At 53.1% G+C, this 22135-nt stretch overlaps 1 protein-coding gene across 2 annotated transcripts in view; it reads right to left on the reverse strand.

The window, feature by feature from the left end:
* Window positions 1-349: 349 nt before the first annotated feature.
* ELP5 (elongator acetyltransferase complex subunit 5) overlaps window positions 350-22135 on the reverse strand; it is a 44543-nt gene continuing 22757 nt past the window's right edge. Inside the window, exons 5-8 of one of the 2 annotated variants that reach the window (XM_066593965.1) lie at window positions 13354-13415; window positions 9441-9521; window positions 8354-8454; window positions 350-506 (exon numbers count right to left, since the gene is read on the reverse strand). In XM_066593965.1, the coding sequence (XP_066450062.1) occupies window positions 398-506; window positions 8354-8454; window positions 9441-9521; window positions 13354-13415 (353 nt within the window). In that variant the 3' untranslated portion in view covers window positions 350-397. Of the gene's footprint in view, window positions 507-8353; window positions 8455-9440; window positions 9522-13251; window positions 13416-22135 lie in introns of both variants that reach the window. The other variant, XM_066593964.1, reaches the window with a different exon arrangement.

The following is a 22135-nucleotide window of genomic DNA, read 5'->3' on the forward strand; positions in this document are numbered from 1 at the left end:
AGTGCAAGCATCTTAGGAATTAGACAGTTATCTGCACCCCTCTGGACATGTACGCCTAGTCTGTGGGGGATGATATACACCCCCAACCCTGAACTCTGCTGCTACAGAACATTCTTGAATGCCTCTCATGTATTAGGTAGGTACTGCCACTTACCGGGAGCCCGGGTCCACTTTGTTAACAATCTGCCCCCCAGCTCTTGCTTGAGGTATCTGATCATGTGACATTAGCCATCCGTACCCCAGATAACATACAAGAGGTGCAGACCGGTCAGCATTGGATGAGCGTCGGTATCTGAACATGTGTTATCTGCATCCCCCCCCCCCCCCCCCCCACATATCACACACAGGATGGTCTGTACAGGTCCTTTATTTACATATATACAGAATGTAGCAGAGCTCACACATCCAGGTCATCATCAGGGTCATCCTCGTCCATGTCATCTATAGGCTCAGGGTCATAGAAGATCTTGGCCGATCCACTAGAGGCTCGTAGAAGAGACGTTTTCCTGCAAGACCAAACAGAGCAGTGTAAGGAGCGGACCGGTATAACGTCTGCAGAGGTGACCACCGCTGGCACAAGGGATCCTTTCTGCCAACCTACGTATTATATACAGGGTGATCATAATTGAAGTATCCCTATTCAGAGGTGTCTAGAGAGATCTAGCAGGGCGAACTAAAGCAAACCAGCAGGACATGCAGACGTGATCCAAGTGAAAAAGAACTTCCAAATTCCACCACTAGGAGTCAATGTAGTGCTGAGAGACATAAAGGAACCCAAGGAACGGTCCAGCTCCATCCGAAGGATAAATGCAGTGTGAACGTCCCTGGAAGTCGCGCTGCAAGGGTTAAACTGGAAACAATGCAGCACAGAAACGGCAGATGTGGACGGCAGCTTTCACGCCGACCTCAGGGGCTTCGCTAGGGGAACTCCCTGGCCAACCGGATCAGTCTTCTGCTGCAACCAAGCAGCGCTTTACGGACCCCATTCACTATAATGGGGTCAGGCTGGTTTCCGCTCAGCTGCCCGTGTTATACAGGAAACAAGAATCCTGCGAGCAGCGCTATTCCCTCTGGCATTTTATGTCAGATCTGCGACGGACCCTCCGAAGGGAGGATCCAGCACACACGTTATTTTCTATAGTGCACCTGAAAATGAGGATTTACACCTCAAAAGGGACCCCCCTGTTTGTCCCCTGTTCAGACACATCCCCACTGTGGCCCTACTCTGCTTACTGGACACACGGCTCGGCCTATAATGGAGGGACACCCGTTGGATCTCAGGGCACAACTGAATACATCCCAGCCCCACTGCTCAATTGACTCCCTAAACATAATCCCCCCCTCCCCCAGTAGTAGGAGTAGTATATGGTGGAAGGTCTGGACTGCAGGTGGCTGCTTCACCCCGGACTCTTCTCCTGTGAAGCCATGCTGTTGTGATAGATGTAGTATATGGTGGAAGGTCTGGACTGCAGGCGGCCGGTTCACCCAGGACTCTTCTGTGAAGCTGTTGTGATGGATGTAGTATATGGTGGAAGGTCTGGACTGCAGGCGGCCGGTTCACCCCGGACTCTTCTCCTGTGAAGCCAAGCTGTTGTGATGGATGTAGTATGTGGTGGAAGGTCTGGACTGCAGGCGGCCGGTTCACCCCGGACTTTTCTCCTGTGAAGCTGTTGTGATGCATGTAGTATATGGTGGAAGGTCTGGACTGCAGGCGGCCGGTTCACCCCGGACTTTTCTCCTGTGAAGCTGTTGTGATGCATGTAGTATATGGTGGAAGGTCTGGAATGCAGGCGGCCGGTTCACCCCGGCCTCTTCTCCTGTGAAGCCATGCTGTTGTGATGGATGTAGTATATGGTGGAAGGTCTGGACTGCAGGCGGCCGGTTCACCCCGGACTCTTCTCCTGTGAAGCTGTTGTGATGCATGTAGTATATGGTGGAAGGTCTGGAATGCAGGCGGCCGGTTCACCCCGGACTCTTCTCCTGTGAAGCCATGCTGTTGTGATAGATGTAGTATGTGGTGGAAGGTCTGGACTGCAGGCAGCCGGTTCACCCCGGACTCTTCTCCTGTGAAGCTCATGTGATGGATGTAGTATATGGTGCAAGGTCTGGACTGCAGGCGGTCGGTTCACCCCGGACTCTTCTCCTGTGATGGATATAGTATATGGTGGAAGGTCTGGACTGCAGGCGGCCGGTTCACCCCGGACTCTTCTCCTGTGAAGCCATGCTGTTGTGATGGATGTAGTACATGGTGGAAGGTCTGGACTGCAGGCAGCCGGTTCACCCCAGACTCTTCTCTTGTGAAGTTGTTGTGATGGATGTAGTATATGGTGGAAGGTCTGGACTGCAGGCGGTCGGTTCACCCCGGACTCTTCTCCTGTGAAGCTGTTGTGATGGATGTAGTATATGGTGGAAGGTCTGGACTGCAGGCGGACTCTTCCCCTGTAAAGCCATGCTGTTGTGATGGATGTAGTATGTGGTGGAAGGTCTGGACTGCAGGTGGTCGGTTCACCCCGGACTCTTCTCCTGTGAAGTTGATGCGAGGGATGTAGTATATGGTGGAAGGTCTGAACTGCAGGCGGTCGGTTCAGCCTGGACTCTTCCCCTGTAAAGCCATGCTGTTGTGATGGATGTAGTATATGGTGGAAGGTCTGGACCGCAGGCGGTCGGTTCACCCCGGACTCTTCTCCTGTGAAGCTGTTGTGATGCATGTAGTATATGGTGGAAGGTCTGGACTGCAGGCGGGCGGTTCACCCCGGACTCTTCTCCTGTGAAGCCATGTTGTTGTGATGGATGTAGTATATGGTGGAAGGTCTGGACTGCAGGCGGTCGGTTCACCCTGGACTCTTCCCCTGTAAAGCCATGCTGTTGTGATGGATGTAGTATATGGTGGAAGGTCTGGACTGCAGGCAGCCGGTTCACCCCGGACTCTTCTCCTGTGAAGCCATGCTGTTGTGATGGATGTAGTATATGGTGGATGGTCTGGACTGCAGGCGGCCAGTTCACCCCGGACTCTTCTGCTGTGAAGCGGTTGTGATGGATGTAGTATATGGTGGAAGGTCTGGACTGCAGGCGGCCGGTTCACCCCAGACTCTTCTCCTGTGAAGCCATGCTGTTGTGATAGATGTAGTATGTGGTGGAAGGTCTGGACTGCAGGCAGCCGGTTCACCCCGGACTCTTCTCCTGTGAAGCCATGCTGTTGTGATGGATGTAGTATATGGTGGATGGTCTGGACTGCAGGCGGCCAGTTCACCCCGGACTCTTCTGCTGTGAAGCGGTTGTGATGGATGTAGTATATGGTGGAAGGTCTGGACTGCAGGCGGCCGGTTCACCCCGGACTCTTCTCCTGTGAAGCCATGCTGTTGTGATAGATGTAGTATATGGTGGATGGTCTGGACTGCAGGCGGCCAGTTCACCCCAGACTCTTCTGCTGTGAAGCGGTTGTGATGGATGTAGTATATGGTGGAAGGTCTGGACTGCAGGCGGCCGGTTCACCCCGGACTCTTCTCCTGTGAAGCTGTTGTGATGGATGTAGTATGTGGTGGAAGGTCTGGACTGCAGGCGGCCGGTTCACCCCGGACTCTTCTCCTGTGAAGCCATGCTGTTGTGATGGATGTAGTATATGGTGGAAGGTCTGGACTGCAGGCGGCCGGTTCACCCCAGACTCTTCTCCTGTGAAGCCATGCTGTTGTGATGGATGTAGTATATGGTGGAAGGTCTGGACTGCAGGCGGCCGGTTCACCCCAGACTCTTCTCCTGTGAAGCCATGCTGTTGTGATGGATGTAGTATATGGTGGATGGTCTGGACTGCAGGCGGCCAGTTCACCCCGGACTCTTCTCCTGTGAAGCTGTTGTGATGGATGTAGTATATGGTGGAAGGTCTGGACTGCAGGCGGCAGGTTCACCCCGGACTCTTCTCCTGTGAAGCCATGCTGTTGTGATGGATGCAGTATATGGTGGAAGGTCTGGATTGCAGGCGGCCGGTTCACCCCGGACTTTTCTCCTGTGAAGCTGTTGTGATGCATGTAGTATATGATGGAAGGTCTGGATTGCAGGCAGCCGGTTCACCCCGGACTATTCTCCTGTGAAGCTGTTGTGATGGATGTAGTATATGGTGGAAGGTCTGGACTGCAGGCGGCCGGTTCACCCCGGACTCTTTTCCTGTGAAGCTGTTGTGATGGATGTAGTATATGGTGGAAGGTCTGGACTGCAGGCAGCCGGTTCACCCCGGACTCTTCTCCTGTGAAGCTGTTGTAATGGATGTAATATATGGTGGAAGGTCTGGACTGCAGGCGGCCGGTTCACCCCGACTTTTCTCCTGTGAAGCTGTTGTGATGGATATAGTATATAGTGGAAGGTCTGGACTGCAGGCAGCCGGTTCACCCCGGACTCTTCTCCTGTGAAGCCATGCTGTTGTGATGGATGTAGTATATGGTGGAAGGTCTGGACTGCAGGCGGCCGGTTCACCCGGACTCTTCTCCTGTGAAGCTGTTGTGATGGATGTAGTATATGGTGGAAGGTCTGGACTGCAGGCGGCCGGTTCACCCCGGACTCTTCTCCTGTGAAGCTGTTGTGATGCATGTAGTATATGGTGGAAGGTCTGGACTGCAGGCGGCCGGTTCACCCCGGACTCTTCTCCTGTGAAGCCATGCTGTTGTGATAGATGTAGTATATGGTGGAAGGTCTGGACTGCAGGCAGCCGGTTCACCCCGGACTCTTCTCCTGTGAAGCTCATGTGATGGATGTAGTATATGGTGGAAGGTCTGGACTGCAGGCGGTCGGTTCACCCCGGACTCTTCTCCTGTGATGGATATAGTATATGGTGGAAGGTCTGGACTGCAGGCGGCCGGTTCACCCCGGACTCTTCTCCTGTGAAGTTGTTGTGATGGATGTAGTATATGATGGAAGGTCTGGACTACAGGCGGCCGGTTCACCCCGGACTCTTCTCCTGTGAAGCTGTTGTGATGGATGTAGTATATGATGGAAGGTCTGGACTGCAGGCGGCCGGTTCACCCCGGACTCTTCTCCTGTGAAGCTGTTGTGATGGATGTAGTATATGATGGAAGGTCTGGACTGCAGGCGGCCGGTTCACCCCGGTCTCTTCTCCTGTGAAGCCATGCTGTTGTGATGGATGCAGTATATGGGTGAAGGTCTGGACTGCAGGTGGCCAGTTCACCCCGGACTCTTCTCCTGTGAAGCTGTTGTGATGGATGTAGTATATGGGTGAAGGTCTGGACTGCAGGCGTCCGGTTCACCCCAGACTCTTCTGTGAAGCTCATGTGATGGATGTAGTATATGGTGGAAGGTCTGGACTGCAGGCGGCCGGTTCACCCCGGACTCTTCTCCTGTGAAGCTCATGTGATGGATGTAGTATATGGTGGAAGGTCTGGACTGCAGGTGGCCGGTGTACCCCGGACTCTTCTCCTGTGAAGCCATGCTGTTGTGATAGATGTAGTACATGGTGGAAGGTCTGGACTGCAGGCAGCCGGTTCACCCCAGACTCTTCTCCTGTGAAGCTGTTGTGATGGATGTAGTATATGGTGGAAGGTCTGGACTGCAGGCGGCCGCTTCACCCCGGACTCTTCTCCTGTGAAGCCATGCTGTTGTGATGGATGTAGTATATGGTGGAAGGTCTGGACTGCAGGCAGCCGGTTCACCCCGGACCCTTCTCCTGTAAAGCTGTTGTGATGGATGTAGTATATGGTGGAAGGTCTGGACTGCAGGCGGCCAGTTCACCCCAGACTCTTCTGCTGTGAAGCGGTTGTGATGGATGTAGTATATGGTGGAAGGTCTGGACTGCAGGCGGCCGGTTCACCCCGGACTCTTCTCCTGTGAAGCTGTTGTGATGGATGTAGTATGTGGTGGAAGGTCTGGACTGCAGGCGGCCGGTTCACCCCGGACTCTTCTCCTGTGAAGCCATGCTGTTGTGATGGATGTAGTATATGGTGGAAGGTCTGGACTGCAGGCGGCCGGTTCACCCCAGACTCTTCTCCTGTGAAGCCATGCTGTTGTGATGGATGTAGTATATGGTGGAAGGTCTGGACTGCAGGCGGCCGGTTCACCCCAGACTCTTCTCCTGTGAAGCCATGCTGTTGTGATGGATGTAGTATATGGTGGATGGTCTGGACTGCAGGCGGCCAGTTCACCCCGGACTCTTCTCCTGTGAAGCTGTTGTGATGGATGTAGTATATGGTGGAAGGTCTGGACTGCAGGCGGCAGGTTCACCCCGGACTCTTCTCCTGTGAAGCCATGCTGTTGTGATGGATGCAGTATATGGTGGAAGGTGTGGATTGCAGGCGGCCGGTTCACCCCGGACTTTTCTCCTGTGAAGCTGTTGTGATGCATGTAGTATATGATGGAAGGTCTGGATTGCAGGCAGCCGGTTCACCCCGGACTATTCTCCTGTGAAGCTGTTGTGATGGATGTAGTATATGGTGGAAGGTCTGGACTGCAGGCGGCCGGTTCACCCCGGACTCTTTTCCTGTGAAGCTGTTGTGATGGATGTAGTATATGGTGGAAGGTCTGGACTGCAGGCAGCCGGTTCACCCCGGACTCTTCTCCTGTGAAGCTGTTGTAATGGATGTAATATATGGTGGAAGGTCTGGACTGCAGGCGGCCGGTTCACCCCGACTTTTCTCCTGTGAAGCTGTTGTGATGGATATAGTATATAGTGGAAGGTCTGGACTGCAGGCAGCCGGTTCACCCCGGACTCTTCTCCTGTGAAGCCATGCTGTTGTGATGGATGTAGTATATGGTGGAAGGTCTGGACTGCAGGCGGCCGGTTCACCCGGACTCTTCTCCTGTGAAGCTGTTGTGATGGATGTAGTATATGGTGGAAGGTCTGGACTGCAGGCGGCCGGTTCACCCCGGACTCTTCTCCTGTGAAGCTGTTGTGATGCATGTAGTATATGGTGGAAGGTCTGGACTGCAGGCGGCCGGTTCACCCCGGACTCTTCTCCTGTGAAGCCATGCTGTTGTGATAGATGTAGTATATGGTGGAAGGTCTGGACTGCAGGCAGCCGGTTCACCCCGGACTCTTCTCCTGTGAAGCTGTTGTGATGGATGTAGTATATGGTGGAAGGTCTGGACTGCAGGCAGCCGGTTCACCCCGGACCCTTCTCCTGTAAAGCTGTTGTGATGGATGTAGTATATGGTGGAAGGTCTGGACTGCAGGCGGCCGGTTCACCCCGGACTCTTCTCCTGTGAAGCTGTTGTGATGGATGTAGTATATGGTGGAAGGTCTGGACTGCAGGCGGCCGGTTCACCCCGGACTCTTCTCCTGTGAAGCTGTTGTGATGCATGTAGTATATGGTGGAAGGTCTGGAATGCAGGCGGCCGGTTCACCCCGGACTCTTCTCCTGTGAAGCCATGCTGTTGTGATAGATGTAGTATATGGTGGAAGGTCTGGACTGCAGGCAGCCGGTTCACCCCGGACTCTTCTCCTGTGAAGCTCATGTGATGGATGTAGTATATGGTGCAAGGTCTGGACTGCAGGCGGTCGGTTCACCCCGGACTCTTCTCCTGTGATGGATATAGTATATGGTGGAAGGTCTGGACTGCAGGCGGCCGGTTCACCCCGGACTCTTCTCCTGTGAAGCCATGCTGTTGTGATGGATGTAGTATATGGTGGAAGGTCTGGACTGCAGGCGGTCAGTTCACCCCGGACTCTTCTCCTGTGAAGCTGTTGTGATGGATGTAGTGTATGATGGAAGGTCTGGACTGCAGGTGGCCGGTTCACCCCGGACTCTTCTCCTGTGAAGCTGTTGTGATGGATGCAGTATATGGTGGAAGGTCTGGACAGCAGGTGGTCAGTTCACCCCGGACTCTTCTCCTGTGAAGCTGTTGTGATGGATGTAGTATATAGTGGAAGGTCCGGACTGCAGGCGGCCGGTTCACCCCGGAATCTTCTCTTGTGAAGCTGTTGTGATGGATCCAGTATTGTCCGTCAGTCTTGTCCCTTCTGCACACGAGTGTCTCCAGAGTCTCTGGATCTTGGTTATATGATGTCTTGTAGATGTTGGATACTCAGTCTTCACAGTTTTATGTTGAGGAACATGTTTCTGACATTATTCCACAATCTCTAGGCGCAGTTTCTCACTGATGGGTAAACCTCTGACCATCTGAGAGACTCGGCCTCTCTAATACACTCTTGTTATGCACAGTCATGTGACTTAGTAAAAGTTTGACTCTCCCGCTATTTATCATTAGCACTAATTACTGATCTAGCTTTTTGTTTACTTTTTACACAGCAGCCAAACTTTTTTGGAATTGGGGTTGAAGTACATGACCTTTGTGTGAGAAACAATAGATTTTTGCTCCCTTGTATCCACAGTAAAACAACACGTAATTTCCTTACTTGCTGTCAGTAAACGTGTACGGCAAGGCCAAAGATTCTTTACATTTTCGTTCAGTTTCAGAAAGACGCAAATTAAAGGTGAGGTTCACAGTGGGATCCACCTGAGGAGGGACAACAGTGTGTGATACACAATTATCTCACACAGCCCCCCTTCCCCCCTAGTGATCGGCCTCCCATCATCCCTCCCCGAGTTGACTGGCCTTCCACCATCCCTCCCCTAGGTGACCGGCCTCCCATTACCCCCCCCCCCCCCTCGTGACCGGCCTCCCATCTCCCCCCCCCCCAGGTGACCAGCCTCCCAGCCCCCCTCCCCCTAGTGATCGGCCCCCCATCATCCTCCTCCCCCCAGTGACCGGCCCCCCAACATCTTTCCCCCTCCCCCCAGTGACCGGCCCCCCAACATCCTTCCCCCTCCCCCCAGTGACCGGCCCCCCAACATCCCTTCCCCTCCCCCCAGTGACCGGCCCCCCCATCATCCCTCCCCCCAGTGACCGGCCTCCCATCATCCCTCCGCCTCCACCCAGTGACCGGCCTTCCATCATCCCTCCCCCCAGTGACCGGCCTCCCGCCCCCTCCCTCCCCCCAGTGACCGGCCTCCCGCCCCCTCCCTCCCCCCAGTGACCAGCCCCCCGTCATCCTTCCCCCTCCGCCCAGTGACCGGCCCCCCATCATCCCTCCCCCCAGTGACCGGCCCCCCCATCATCCCTCCCCCTCCTCCCAGTGATCGGCCTCCCATCATCCCTCCCCCTCCCCCCAGTGACCAGCCTCCTATCATCCCTCTCCCAGTGACCGGCCTCCCATCATCCCTCCTTCCAGTGAGCGGCCTCCTATCATCCCCCCCCCAGTGAGCGGCCCCCCATGATCCTTCCCCCTCCCCGCAGTGACCGGTCCCCAGTCATCCTTCCCCCTCCCCCCAGTGACCGGCCCCCCATCATCCCTCCCCCCAGTGAGTGGCCTCCTATCATCCCCCTCCCAGTGAGCGGCCTCCCATCATCCCTCCCCCTCCCCCCAGTGACCAGCCTCCTATCATCCCCCTCCCAGTGACCGGCTTCCCATCATTAAGAATAACCCCAGTTTAGGAATCTACCGATGCATTGTCCTCTCGCTCTTTATCCATCTGACTCGTCATCTCAAGAGAGAGGTCATCACTCACCATAAACTGTTCCACCTGCAACACAGGCACCAATCACAACTGGAAACATGGAGAAGGAGCAGACACCAGATAGCACTAATGATAACTGGACATTGAATCACCACGGGTCATGGGGCCCTGTGAGGTCTCCTCGGTGGTGGGTCATGGGACCCTGTGAGGTCTCCTCGGTGGTGGGTCATGGGGCCCTCTGAGCTCTCAGGCGTGGTGGGTCATGGGGCCCTCTGAGCTCTATGGGGTGGTGGGTCATGGGGTCCTCTGAGCTCTCAGGGGTGGTGGGTCATAAGCTCTCAGGGGTGGTGGGTCATGGGGCCCTCTGAGCTCTCATGGGTCGTGGGGCCCTCTGAGCTCTCACAGGTCGTGGGGCCCTCTGAGCCCTCACGGGTCGTGGGTCATGGGGCCCTCTGAGCCCTCACGGGTCGTGGGTCATGGGGCCCTCTGAGCCCTCACGGGTCGTGGGTCATGGGGCCCTCTGAGCCCTCACGGGTCGTGGGTCATGGGGCCCTCTGAGCTCTCACGGGTCGTGGGTCATGGGGCCCTCTGAGCTCTCACGGGTCGTTGGTCATGGGGCCCTCTGAGCTCTCACGGGTCGTGGGTCATGGGGCCCTCTGAGCTCTCATGGGTCGTGGGTCATGGGGCCCTTTGAGCTCTCATGGGTCGTGGGTCATGGGGCCCTTTGAGCTCTCATGGGTCGTGGGTCATGGGGCCCTCTGAGCCCTCATGGGTCGTGGGGCCCTCTGAGCCCTCATGGGTCGTGGGGCCCTCTGAGCTCTCATGGGTCGTGGGGCCCTCTGAGCTCTCATGGGTCGTGGGGCCCTCTGAGCTCTCATGGGTCGTGGGGCCCTCTGAGCTCTCATGGGTCGTGGGGCCCTCTGAGCTCTCATGGGTCGTGGGGCCCTCTGAGCTCTCATGGGTCGTGGGGCTCTCTGAGCCCTCATGGGTCGTGGGTCATGGGGCCCTCTGAGCCCTCATGGGTCATGGGTCATGGGGCCCTCTGAGCCCTCGTGGGTCGTGGGGCCCTCTGAGCCCTCGTGGGTCATTGGGCCCACTGAGCCCTCGTGGGTCATGGGGCCCTCTGAGCCCTCGTGGGTCGTGGGGCCCTCTGAGCCCTCGTGGGTCCGTCTGAGCCCTCGTGGGTCGTGGGGCCCTCTGAGCCCTCATGGGTCGTGGGGCCCTCTGAGCCCTCATGGGTCGTGGGGCCCTCTGAGCCCTCATGGGTCGTGGGGCCCTCTGAGCTCTCATAGGTCGTGGGTCATGGGGCCCTCTGAGCTCTCATGGGTCGTGGGGCCCTGAGCCCTCATGGGTCGTGGGTCATGGGGCCCTTTGAGCTCTCATGGGTCGTGGGTCATGGGGCCCTTTGAGCTCTCATGGGTCGTGGGTCATGGGGCCCTCTGAGCCCTCATGGGTCGTGGGGCACTCTGAGCCCTCATGGGTCGTGGGTCATGGGGCTCTATGAGCTCTCATGGGTCATGGGGCCCTCTGAGCTCTCATGGGTCGTGGGTCATGGGGCTAGATGAGCTCTCATGGGTTGTGGGGCCCTCTGAGCTCTCATGGGTCGTGGGTCATGGGGCGCTCTGAGCTCTCATGGGTCGTGGGTCATGGGGCGCTCTGAGCTCTCATGGGTCATGGGGCGCTCTGAGCTCTCATGGGTCGTGGGTCATGGGGCGCTCTGAGCCCTCATGGGTCGTGTGTCATGGGGCCCTGAGCCCTCATGGGTCGTGGGTCATGGGGCCCCTTGAGCTCTCATGGGTTGTGGGTCATGGGGCCCTTTGAGCTCTCATGGGTCGTGGGTCATGGGGCCCTCTGAGCCCTCATGGGTCGTGGGTCATGGGGCCCTCTGAGCCCTCATGGGTCGTGGGGCACTCTGAGCCCTCATGGGTCGTGGGTCATGGGGCTCTATGAGCTCTCATGGGTCATGGGGCCCTCTGAGCTCTCATGGGTCGTGGGGCTAGATGAGCTCTCATGGGTTGTGGGGCCCTCTGAGCTCTCATGGGTCGTGGGTCATGGGGCGCTCTGAGCTCTCATGGGTCGTGTGTCATGGGGCCCTCTGAGCCCTCATGGGTCGTGGGGCCCTCTGAGCCCTCATGGGTCGTGGGGCCCTCTGAGCCCTCATGAGTCGTGGGGCCCTCTGAGCCCTCATGGGTCGTGGGGCCCTCTGAGCTCTCATAGGTCGTGGGTCATGGGGCCCTCTGAGCTCTCATGGGTCATGGGGCCCTTTGAGCTCTCATGGGTCGTGGGTCATGGGGCACTTTGAGCTCTCATGGGTCGTGGGTCATGGGGCCCTTTGAGCTCTCATGGGTCGTGGGGCCCTCTGAGCCCTCATGGGTCGTGGATCATGGGGCCCTTTGAGCTCTCATGGGTCGTGGGTCATGGGGCCCTCTGAGCCCTCATGGGTCGTGGGTCATGGGGCTCTATGAGCTCTCATGGGTCATGGGGCCCTCTGAGCTCTCATGGGTCGTGGGTCATGGGGCTAGATGAGCTCTCATGGATCTTGGGGCACTCTGAGCTCTCATGGGTCATGGGGCCCTCTGAGCTCTCATGGGTCGTGGGTCATGGGGCTAGATGAGCTCTCATGGGTCGTGGGGCGCTCTGAGCTCTCATGGGTCGTGGGGCCCTCTTAGCCCTCATGGGTCGTGGGTCATGGGGCTCTATGAGCTCTTGTGGGTCGTGGGTCATGGGGCTCTATGAGCCCTCATGGGTCGTGGGGCCCTCTGAGCCCTCATGGGTCGTGGGGCCCTCTGAGCCCTCATGGGTCGTGGGGCCCTCTGAGCCCTCATGGGTCGTGGGGCCCTCTGAGCCCTCATGGGTCGTGGGGCCCTCTGAGCCCTCATGAGTCGTGGGGCCCTCTGAGCCCTCATAGGTCGTGGGTCATGGGGCCCTTTGAGCCCTCATGGGTCGTGGATCATGGGGCCCTTTGAGCTCTCATGGGTCGTGGGTCATGGGGCCCTCTGAGCCCTCATGGGTCGTGGGTCATGGGGCTCTATGAGCTCTCATGGGTCGTGGGGCCCTCTGAGCTCTCATGGGTCGTGGGTCATGAGGCGCTCTGAGCTCTCATGGGTCGTGGGGCCCTCTGAGCCCTCATGGGTCGTGGGGCCCTCTGAGCTCTCATGGGTCGTGGGTCATGGGGCTCTATGAGCTCTCATGGGTCGTGGGGCCCTCTGATCTCTCATCCGTCGTGGGTCATCGGGCGCTCTGAACTCTCATGGGTCGTGGGTCATGGGGCCCTCTGAGCCCTCATGGGTCGAGGGTCATGGGGCCCTCTGAGCCCTCATGGGTCGTGGGTCATGGGGCCCTCTGAGCCCTCATGGGTCGTGGGTCATGGGGCTCTATGAGCTCTCATGGGTCATGGGGCCCTCTGAGCTCTCATAGGTCGTGGGTCATGGGGCGCTCTGAGCTCTCATGGGTCGTGGGTCATGGGGCGCTCTGAGCTCTCATGGGTCGTGGGTCATGGGGCGCTCTGAGCTCTCATGGGTCGTGGGTCATGGGGCCCTCTGAGCCCTCATGGGTCGTGGGTCATGGGGCCCTCTGAGCTCTCATGGGTCGTGGGTCATGGGGCCCTCTGAGCTCTCATGGGTCGTGGGTCATGGGGCCCTCTGAGCTCTCATGGGTCGTGGGTCATGGGGCCCTCTGAGCCCTCATGGGTCATGGGGCCCTCTGAGCCCTCATGGGTCGTGGGTCATGGGGCCCTGTGAGGTCTCCTCGGTGGTGGGTTCTGAGTTTCCGTGCCATCTCTCGGTAGGTTACGCACATGGGTGACCACTTTACCACTCTTCCTGCGGTGGGTGATGACGGCTTTGGGGTTTTCTCCTACATCGGTTAAGTTAATGACAGAATCAGCCAGGAGACTTACAGATCGCAGCTCGCCAGGATCATGGAGATCTGCATGGAGCAGTGCCACAAGATGGGCATCACCTGTGAGGGACAATACAGTCAGTGCTACCTAGGGTTACCACCCGGCCAGAATTTTTTCTGTCAAGCCGGTGGCGGTATTTTTTTTACCGGCCCTATTATAGGCCGGTATTTTCGGAGCCTGCACTGCCCCCTAGCGCCGGCTAACCCTCCTCTGGCAGTCCTGAAATCAGGGGAAACACAGACCTGAGAGACAGCTTTCATGGCCTCCGATGATGTCACGTCATGTGATACACTGTGTGAGAGGAGTCAGGGATCACATGATCACGGGGAGCTCAGTAAATGTAAGACTCTGCAGAGTTCCCTGTATGTGTGTGTCTCTTGGAGTTGTGGGGGTCTGGATTGAGGGAGTGAGTGGAGCTGTGTGTGGGGGTCAAGATGATGTAGTAGAGCTGTGTGTGTGCTGTCTGAGGGTCAGGATAGATGTAGAAGGGCTGTGTGTGATGTGTGGGGATCAGGATGGATATAGTAGAGCTGTGTGTGATGTGTGGGGGTCAGGATGGATGTAGCAGAGCTGTGTGTGATGTGTGGGGGTCAGGATGGATGTAGCAGAGCTGTGTGTGGTGTGGGGGTTAGGATGGATGTATCAGAGCTGTGTGTGTGATGTCCGGGAATCAGGATGGAGGATGTAGTGCTGCTGTGTTTGTGTTGTGTGGGGGTTAGGATGGGTGTAGCAGAGCCGTGTGTGTGATGTGTGGGGGGTCAGGATGGATGTAGCAGAGCTGTGTGTGTGATGTGTGGGGGTCAGGATGGATGTAGCAGAGCTGTGTGTGTGATGTGTGGGGGTCAGGATGGATGTAGCAGAGCTGTGTGTGTGATGTGTGGGGGTCAGGATGGATGTAGCAGAGCTGTGTGTGTGATGTGTGGGGGTCAGGATGGATGTAGCAGAGCTGTGTGTGTGATGTGTGGGGGTCAGGATGGATGTAGCAGAGCTGTGTGTGTGATGTGTGGGGGTCAGGATGGCTATAGCAGAGCTGTGTGTGTGATGTGTGGGGGTCAGGATGGCTTCAGCAGAGCTGTGTGATGGATATAGCAGAGCTGTGTGTGTGATGTGTGGGGGTCAGGATGGATGTAGTAGAGCTGTGTGTGTGATGTGTGGGGGTCAGGATGGATATAGCAGAGCTGTGTGTGTGATGTGTGGGGGTCAGGATGGCTATAGCAGAGCTGTGTGTGATGTGTGGGGGTCAGGATGGATATAGCAGAGCTGTGTGTGTGATGTGTGGGGGTTAGGATGGATATAGCAGAGCTGTGTGTGTGATGTGTGGGGGTCAGGATGGATGTAGCAGAGCTGTGTGTGTGATGTGTGGGGGTCAGGATGGATATAGCAGAGCTGTGTGTGTGATGTGTGAGGGTCAGGATGGATATAGCAGAGCTGTGTGTGATGTGTGGGGATCAGGATGGATGTAGCGGAGTTGTGTGTGATGTGTGGGGATCAGGATGGATGTAGCGGAGTTGTGTGTGTGATGTCTAGGGATCAAGATGGATGTAGCGGAGTTGTGTGTGTGAGGTCTAGGGATCAGGATGGATGTAGCGGAGTTGTGTGTGATGTCTGGGGATCAGGATGGATGTAGCAGAATTGTGTGTGTGATGCCTGGGGATCAGGATGGATGTAGCGGAGTTGTGTGTGTGATGTCTGGGCATCAGGATAGATGTAGCGGAGCTGTGTGTGTGATGTCTGGGCATCAGGATAGATGTAGCGGGGCTGTGTGTGATGTCTGGGAATCAGGATAGATGTAGCGGGGCTGTGTGTGTGATGTCTGGGGGTCTGGATGGATGTAGCGGAGCTGTGTGTGTGATGTCTGGGGATCAGGATAGATGTAGCGGGGCTGTGTGCTTGATGTCTGGGGGTCAGGATGGATGTAGCGGAGTTGTGTGTGATGTCTGGGGATCAGGATGGATGTAGCGGAGTTGTGTGTGATGTCTGGGGATCAGGATGGATGTAGCGGAGTTGTGTGTGTGATGTCTGGGGATCAGGATAGATGTAGCGGAGTTGTGTGTGTGATGTCTGGGGATCAGGATAGATGTAGCGGAGCTGTGTGTGTGATGTCTGGGGATCAGGATAGATGTAGCGGAGCTGTGTGTGTGATGTCTGGGGATCAGGATAGATGTAGCGGAGCTGTGTGTGTGACGTCTGGGGATCAGGATAGATGTAGTGGAGCTGTGTGTGTGATGTCTGGGGATCAGGATAGATGTAGCGGAGCTGTGTGTGTGATGTCTGGGGATCAGGATAGATGTAGTGGAGTTGTGTGTGTGTGTGATAGTCGAATGGATGTCCAGCCGACCCTGCAGTGACAGTGTCAGGACCCAAGGTGGAGAGCAAAGGAGCAGCATATGCGGTACAAGGTATGTACCATGTACTGCATGTAATCTTGTATGTTTAGGTGGTATATGGTATACCAGCTGTACATATAATTACATACAGAACATATCTACCTTACATCAGCATCACTGTATACAGGGGAGGTATATCTCCTGTATATAGTGATATGTACCATACTGAGGTAACCTGGGTATCTCATGTATATAATCATATATGTGTAGACTGCAGCGTGTTCTTGCGAGTAGATGACGTTGTGATAGACATGATGATTATTTATAAAATGTCTATCGATTAATATAACCCAAATGTATTTTGTTGTTGTAATGACTTTTAGCTCAAGAGTTTAAAGGACACACACACAATCTAATCATAGTATTTGCTAGACAATGGATGTCTGATCTAATGTTAGTTAAGTACATAGAAGTTACACAAGTTGCACAACCAGCTTCTAAGAGTTAAATCACAGTGTTATGTTATTGCTTGAGTGTTTTCCCAGTCCTCCCATCCTCCACACACAGAATCTTCTTGAACAAAGGGATATCTACTTTCACTTTCAGATTTGGACACATGTTAAAGACAAAGACTTGCTTATACATTGGACTTGAGAGAAGGTGGGCAGGAAGGAGGGGGGATTATATATGATCCGACAAATGAGAATCCTATATGTTACTGATGTAACCTGTTGCACGCCCATTGTGTGTCTGTACAATAAAAGGCCCTGTCTGGCTGTTTCTGGGCAGAGAGCCATTTTGAGCATGAGACTGATACCTCGTGTTTGACTTGGTCAGTGTGCGCATACTGCTTCTACACAATACTCAATTTGGAAGCGACAAAATACCCCAAAAGCCTGCTGGAGAAAATTATAATCCAGTTCAGTGGCGTCTCCTGGGTGGACCGAGTTAAGAGATTTTGATTTCTTTCATTCTGGAAAAATACAGAGATCGGCGGATGGCACGCAGAACTCAGGGGCCCGAAAATCTACAGAACACGGTAAGATTGCTTTATGTAAATCTACCGATGTGATCTGGGTTCTGACTGCTTTTCTGCCTGTTCCTGGTCCAGAGTGATAAATCAATGAAAGGCAGGTAATATAGTTCTTTCTTACTCGGAAAAGACCACCGTTTTAACCTGCTTAAGGGGTATTTTGTATGCTGTGGCTGTTATGTCTGAGACGGTTAAAAATTGTTTATGCAAGACCAAGAGATAAATTCTGTGAGGGTTAATGTGTCGGGAGGGCGGACTCGGCTGTTTAAGTCTGAGGGAACACGCCAGTGACACGTGCTCCTAGGTAAAACTAGTGTGAGGTTAGGAAGATTTATGATACGTATACTTACCATATGATTGAGCGTGTTATGTTCTCATATGTGGAAAGGTATTTACGGGTGAATATAGCCGTGGTGTGACGGCTGATTTCTCCAGAATATTGTTGAAGTTTTGGTCATTGAAAATAATCGTCAGTCTCTGTGTATAGCTAAATGTCCTGTCTAGATCGTGTACAAGGAGTGCTCTTGGGGATTACTAGACGGTGGGTTGTTAAAAAAGGTAGATGAGATATATACCTTGGGTTGATATAAAGGTGGATATATATATATACCTTGAGCCGTTGTGGGTATTCTCCAGTAATCCCGTCTGTCTGCTATTATAGAAAGAATGTGCAGTGTTGATTATTGGGGGAGGGGTGCTGGTAAGAGAGTGGACTGAAGTTAAGCCACTAAGAGCACTTCTCAATTAACCCTTTCTGTTTACTTTGTCTTTCCCTGTGTTTTATAGAATTAATGCGTATTGTAATCTGAGTGGGAAAGAGGTTATATGGGAAGGATTTGAAGAAAGCAGATTTTACAAGAGAAACACTACTGTGTCTTCGAATAGAATGAATAGAAACTTTGAATAGAATAGAATAAGCAGGTAGCATAGAGTTGAGCAAAGTGAACAAGGACAAAGGTCATAGAGCTTGTGATTTGGTTGCTGATGGGAAAGGATCAGGAAAAGTTGCAGAAAGAAATGTCAGGTCATGGACAGATAAGATAGGCTGTAGAAAGTTTTCAGAAGATGAGCAGGAAGCCTAGCAGAAAGAAAGGTGTTTTTAGATTGCTAGGAGAAGGTATAACGTAGTCAAGAGATTGAAGAGGGGAAAGCATGTAGGGGGGTATGTGTATTGCTAATGAACAATGTAATGTCTTTGTGTTGACTGCAGCCCCTCCTTGTAATGGCGGCTGGCTTGCAATGTTTACAATCCAACATAGTGTGACTCTGCAGTAAATGTAGTGAGGCCTGCCCCCACCCTGAAGTTACTCCCCCCCCCCCATGTGCTCACTTTCAGGGTGTGTGATGTTACTTCCGGTCCCTCCCCATCCGGGACAGGACCTGGCCCCGCCCCTTCCTCCTCCAGCGGCCATCTTGCCTCACCTGGACGTGCTGCTACTCAGCAGCCATTTTGCCTCACTTGGGAGATTTGTAGCCCCGCCCCTTTCTGCCTCTGGCGGCCATTTTGCTGCATTTGGGAGGCCTATATTCCCCAATGCCACTGTATCCAGTGCTAACATCATGATTGTCTGAAGTAAGGTTTTGTTTGACCAGACTTTGTTACGCTCCAAGATGTGGCCACTTTGGATGTGTGATAAGTTCAGGGAAACAAACCTTTGTGGAGATGCAGCTTGGGACATAGTAGATGACTAAGCTGGTTTATAGTGCATGGAAGATTGGAGTTGATGCATGGGGGGCAGAGACCAGGAATACATGACAGGGGACGCTCTCTCATGTTTCCAGGGGCTCTGTTTTCCACTGCCCGCTTCTCCAATGCCTACTCAGACAGATGATGTTATGGAAGGCTCCTACAGATGAAATAATTTCCCTATAGTCACCCAGCAAACTTTTTTCACGCAATTTGGTGAAGTAATTTAACTTTTTATGTGAAGAAAGAGGGATTGAATTGCCCAGAGTAGGATGTTAATTCATCCGTATTCTTTAGTTTTTCTTTAAGTCTTTTGTATATTCTAGTGTCAGTCTACACTGAAGCTATAATTATATTCCGACAGGAGAGTAAAAGCTAAACGCTGGCCATACCCTGAAATACTATTACACTGGGTGACGTAAAATTTGAATTGTGTGGCGCCCCCTTGTGTTAAAAAATGCTAACTGCAACCTGAAAGGAAAAAAAAATTTTTTGTAAGGAGATTTTTGCTCAGACTTCGCTGCATACAATGTCACCTTGACCTACAAAGTGCTTGTTTTTGTGCCTCTTGGTTTACTAGTTTGAACGCAATGACTCTTTTTGCATTGAGTATTCCTGTTCAAAAGGGGGGAGGCAGAGGTGATCTGGGTCATAGATGATCTAGGTGTTGTAGATCAGCTATTGGGTTTGAAAAAAAAATAAATAAATGATTTTGTGCTACAAGATTCCGAGCCATGTGAAATAGAACATCAGAACGATTATTTAGTACTAATTCAGTAAGAAACTGCAGGTATGCAAACAGTTATCAGAACCTCTGTTGATAATGCATATGTTGAGCTTTTTGCAGATGGTATCAGGGTGAGGACTGATGACTCCACATCGGATATGCAGTGGTCACACAACAAGATGTCCTAGAAGCAGAAGCTCTGCCTCCGCATGTCACAGTACAAGAAGCGGAATTGGAAGCCCTCACTGAGGCGTGTAGAGTGGCGAGAGGTAAGACCGGCAATCCTTTACACTGACTCCTGGTATGCATTTGGCACAGCTCATGATTACGGCCCAATATGGAAGGCCAGACAGTTTTTTTACCTTAGCAGGACAACCAATTGAGTATGGTGCAGCGGTACAGAGTCGCATGGAGGCCCTACTTCTACCTGACAAAGTTGAGAGTTCGCACCGATTCCTACACTGGAGAGGCGAGAGACGACACCCTCGCTGACAGCGCAGCAAAGGCAGCGGCCCTCAAGCCGTGGAAGAAAGAAGAAAGGTACTGACAGCATGAGTCAGTGGCAAAAAACTTTGGACATTGACAAAAATTTGGACTTTGATATGCTAAAGACTTTTACAGTTACCAGCCAGCAAGGAAGGAAAGAATAAATGGACTAATATGGGAGCAGCAGAAACAGGACAGCGTGTGGTGAACGGTCAACAGCACTTGCCCACCACAGTTCCTGTATCCCATGATGGCCCAGCTGATGGACGCAAAGACCCACCTAGTAAAGCAGTAATGACGACGACGCTTGAAAGAGGACGGGCGACATCTAGGTTCTCTGTAGCTGCTGCATCATTTGTCCAGTTTAGCATGATCTATGCCATAGGTGAGACAGGGCAGAAGTAAATTTGCCACATCACACTTGCCGGGACCACTCTACCCATTTCAGGGATTGCAAATTGACTACGTTCAGCTCCCACTTGTTGGGAAGTATGAATACGTGCTTGTTGATGTCTTTGCAGGTTGGAGGCCGACCCTGTTACCAAGGTAAACAAGTAGGTAACCGCAAAGAAGCTCATGAACAAGGTAAACTGTGAATATGGGGTACCAGAGGTGATTCAGAGTCAGACAGAGGTATAAACTTCGCAGGTGAATGTAACATGTCATGTCTGCTCTGGGTGTATCCCAGGCCTTTTACATACTGTACCACCTTTAGTGTAGTGGAAAGGTGGAGAGACGTAGTGGCACGCTAAAAAAGTAAGATACTTAAAAATGACGCCACTTTGGAAAGACTGTCATCCAATAGCCTTATACAGTGTTAGATATGAACCCAGGGGGGATTATACATTATCTCCCTACGAGATTGTTTGGGCTAGCCCCAAGGCTAGGTCGTTACTATCCTCAGTAGTTACAATTACAATCTGATGTGTTGACTGAGTATGTGATTTTCGTTGTTAAAGAACTAACCAAAGCCTATGCACAGGTGTTCTCTTCCAGACTCAGAGGCAGACACTGGGACACATATCTTGCAGCCTGGGGATTGGGTGTGCGTCAAGAAGTTCCTCAGGAAGCACCCTCCTGAGCCCCGATTTGATGGCCCCTACCAGGTGCTTCTGACTACTGTCACAGCTGTGAAACTAGCCGAAAGACTTACATGGATCCGTGCTTCATACTGTAAGAAAGCCTCAGATCCGGGAGACCAGTCTTAGTTGTGCCAAGGACATTACTCTGGTTAGGGCTAGTGAGAGAGGAGGGTGGCAACTGGAATCCTTAGTCGGAAGAATATGGGGGTATGGTTACCTTCTAGTATAACTCGTCCAATGCTCAAGTAGCCGCATATTCCTTCGACTATTGTACTGTGGTCCCGTGTCTAGGCGCAAGATCCCACCGCAGGCCAGATTTAGCCCAGCCCAGCTGGTTATATGACTTATATACCCGGGGAATACAATATGTTTGCGCCACTGATAACGTCTGGGGAGAAGACTGCTGTTATTGGGGATTAGTGGGATGTAACACAGGAATAGACTGGTCCTATAAACCGCGAAGTGCCTTAAATAAGAAAGATAAGAGCGGGAAATCCCTAATTAGTCGTATAACCCTCCTTGAGAATAATAAGGACAGCAGGTATTGGAAGGCTGAACTTAGTATGTTGCTTGGTTTTAATGCGGTTTTTACATTAACCATGGGAGATCCAAGCCCAGGGGACGGGGAGACTTATAGTCTGGGGACATACCAGTACGGGAGGACAGATCCCTTAGGGAAGTTTAAAATAAGGGATATGGTAGATGCACCCGAATGGAAGCCTTCACTTAGTCCCGTGCCCATAATTAACCCCCTCCGCCGTAAGATAAAGACCTTGACGAACATGATGATCATAGCCGACCCTACCTTTTGAGGACACCTTGACAGTAGCGACTGGCTACTCTGACCAGAATCTCTGGTTGGAGTTGATGAGGTACAATGCTAATAGGAGCAACAAGTCTAACTGTTGCGTGTGCGGTAGTGCCCGACTACACTCGGGGATGGTCCCCCTAAATCTCCCTGTAGATGCTGAAGAGTGGTTTATTAGTCTCTTCACGAACATTTCCGCTAATTACACTGTCCGTGAGAAATGGAAGAAGGAATACTCTATAACTACTTAAGTGTTTTGCACCGGAGAGAGTATTACTGACTACCCTGGAAACTACACCTGCCAGGCAAATAGGCAGGGTAGAGGGAGATTTTTGGGGAACTCACCAATATTTCCCTTGTTTAAAAAAGATGAAGAGCCAGTTCCGATAATGCCAAACACATACGCTACCAAAGAAAAGGAGAAATGTACTAGTACTGTGCCTGCCCCGATCTCCTAAGATGGATTGTCAGTGGAATTCCCATTTGCCTAGGGATAGTGCAGAAGACCTTAGGTTCCGGCGAGGGCACACCCTGTGTGGTGTTAACTTGTACAGATAGAGGGTATGGATGCCCGGAAATGAGCCCAGGGAATCCATGGCCTCCCTCTGAGGTGAGGTAGGGATTCCCCC

Source organism: Eleutherodactylus coqui, chromosome 2 (assembly GCF_035609145.1).
Source record: "Eleutherodactylus coqui strain aEleCoq1 chromosome 2, aEleCoq1.hap1, whole genome shotgun sequence".
Taxonomy (NCBI): Eukaryota; Metazoa; Chordata; class Amphibia; order Anura; family Eleutherodactylidae; genus Eleutherodactylus; species Eleutherodactylus coqui.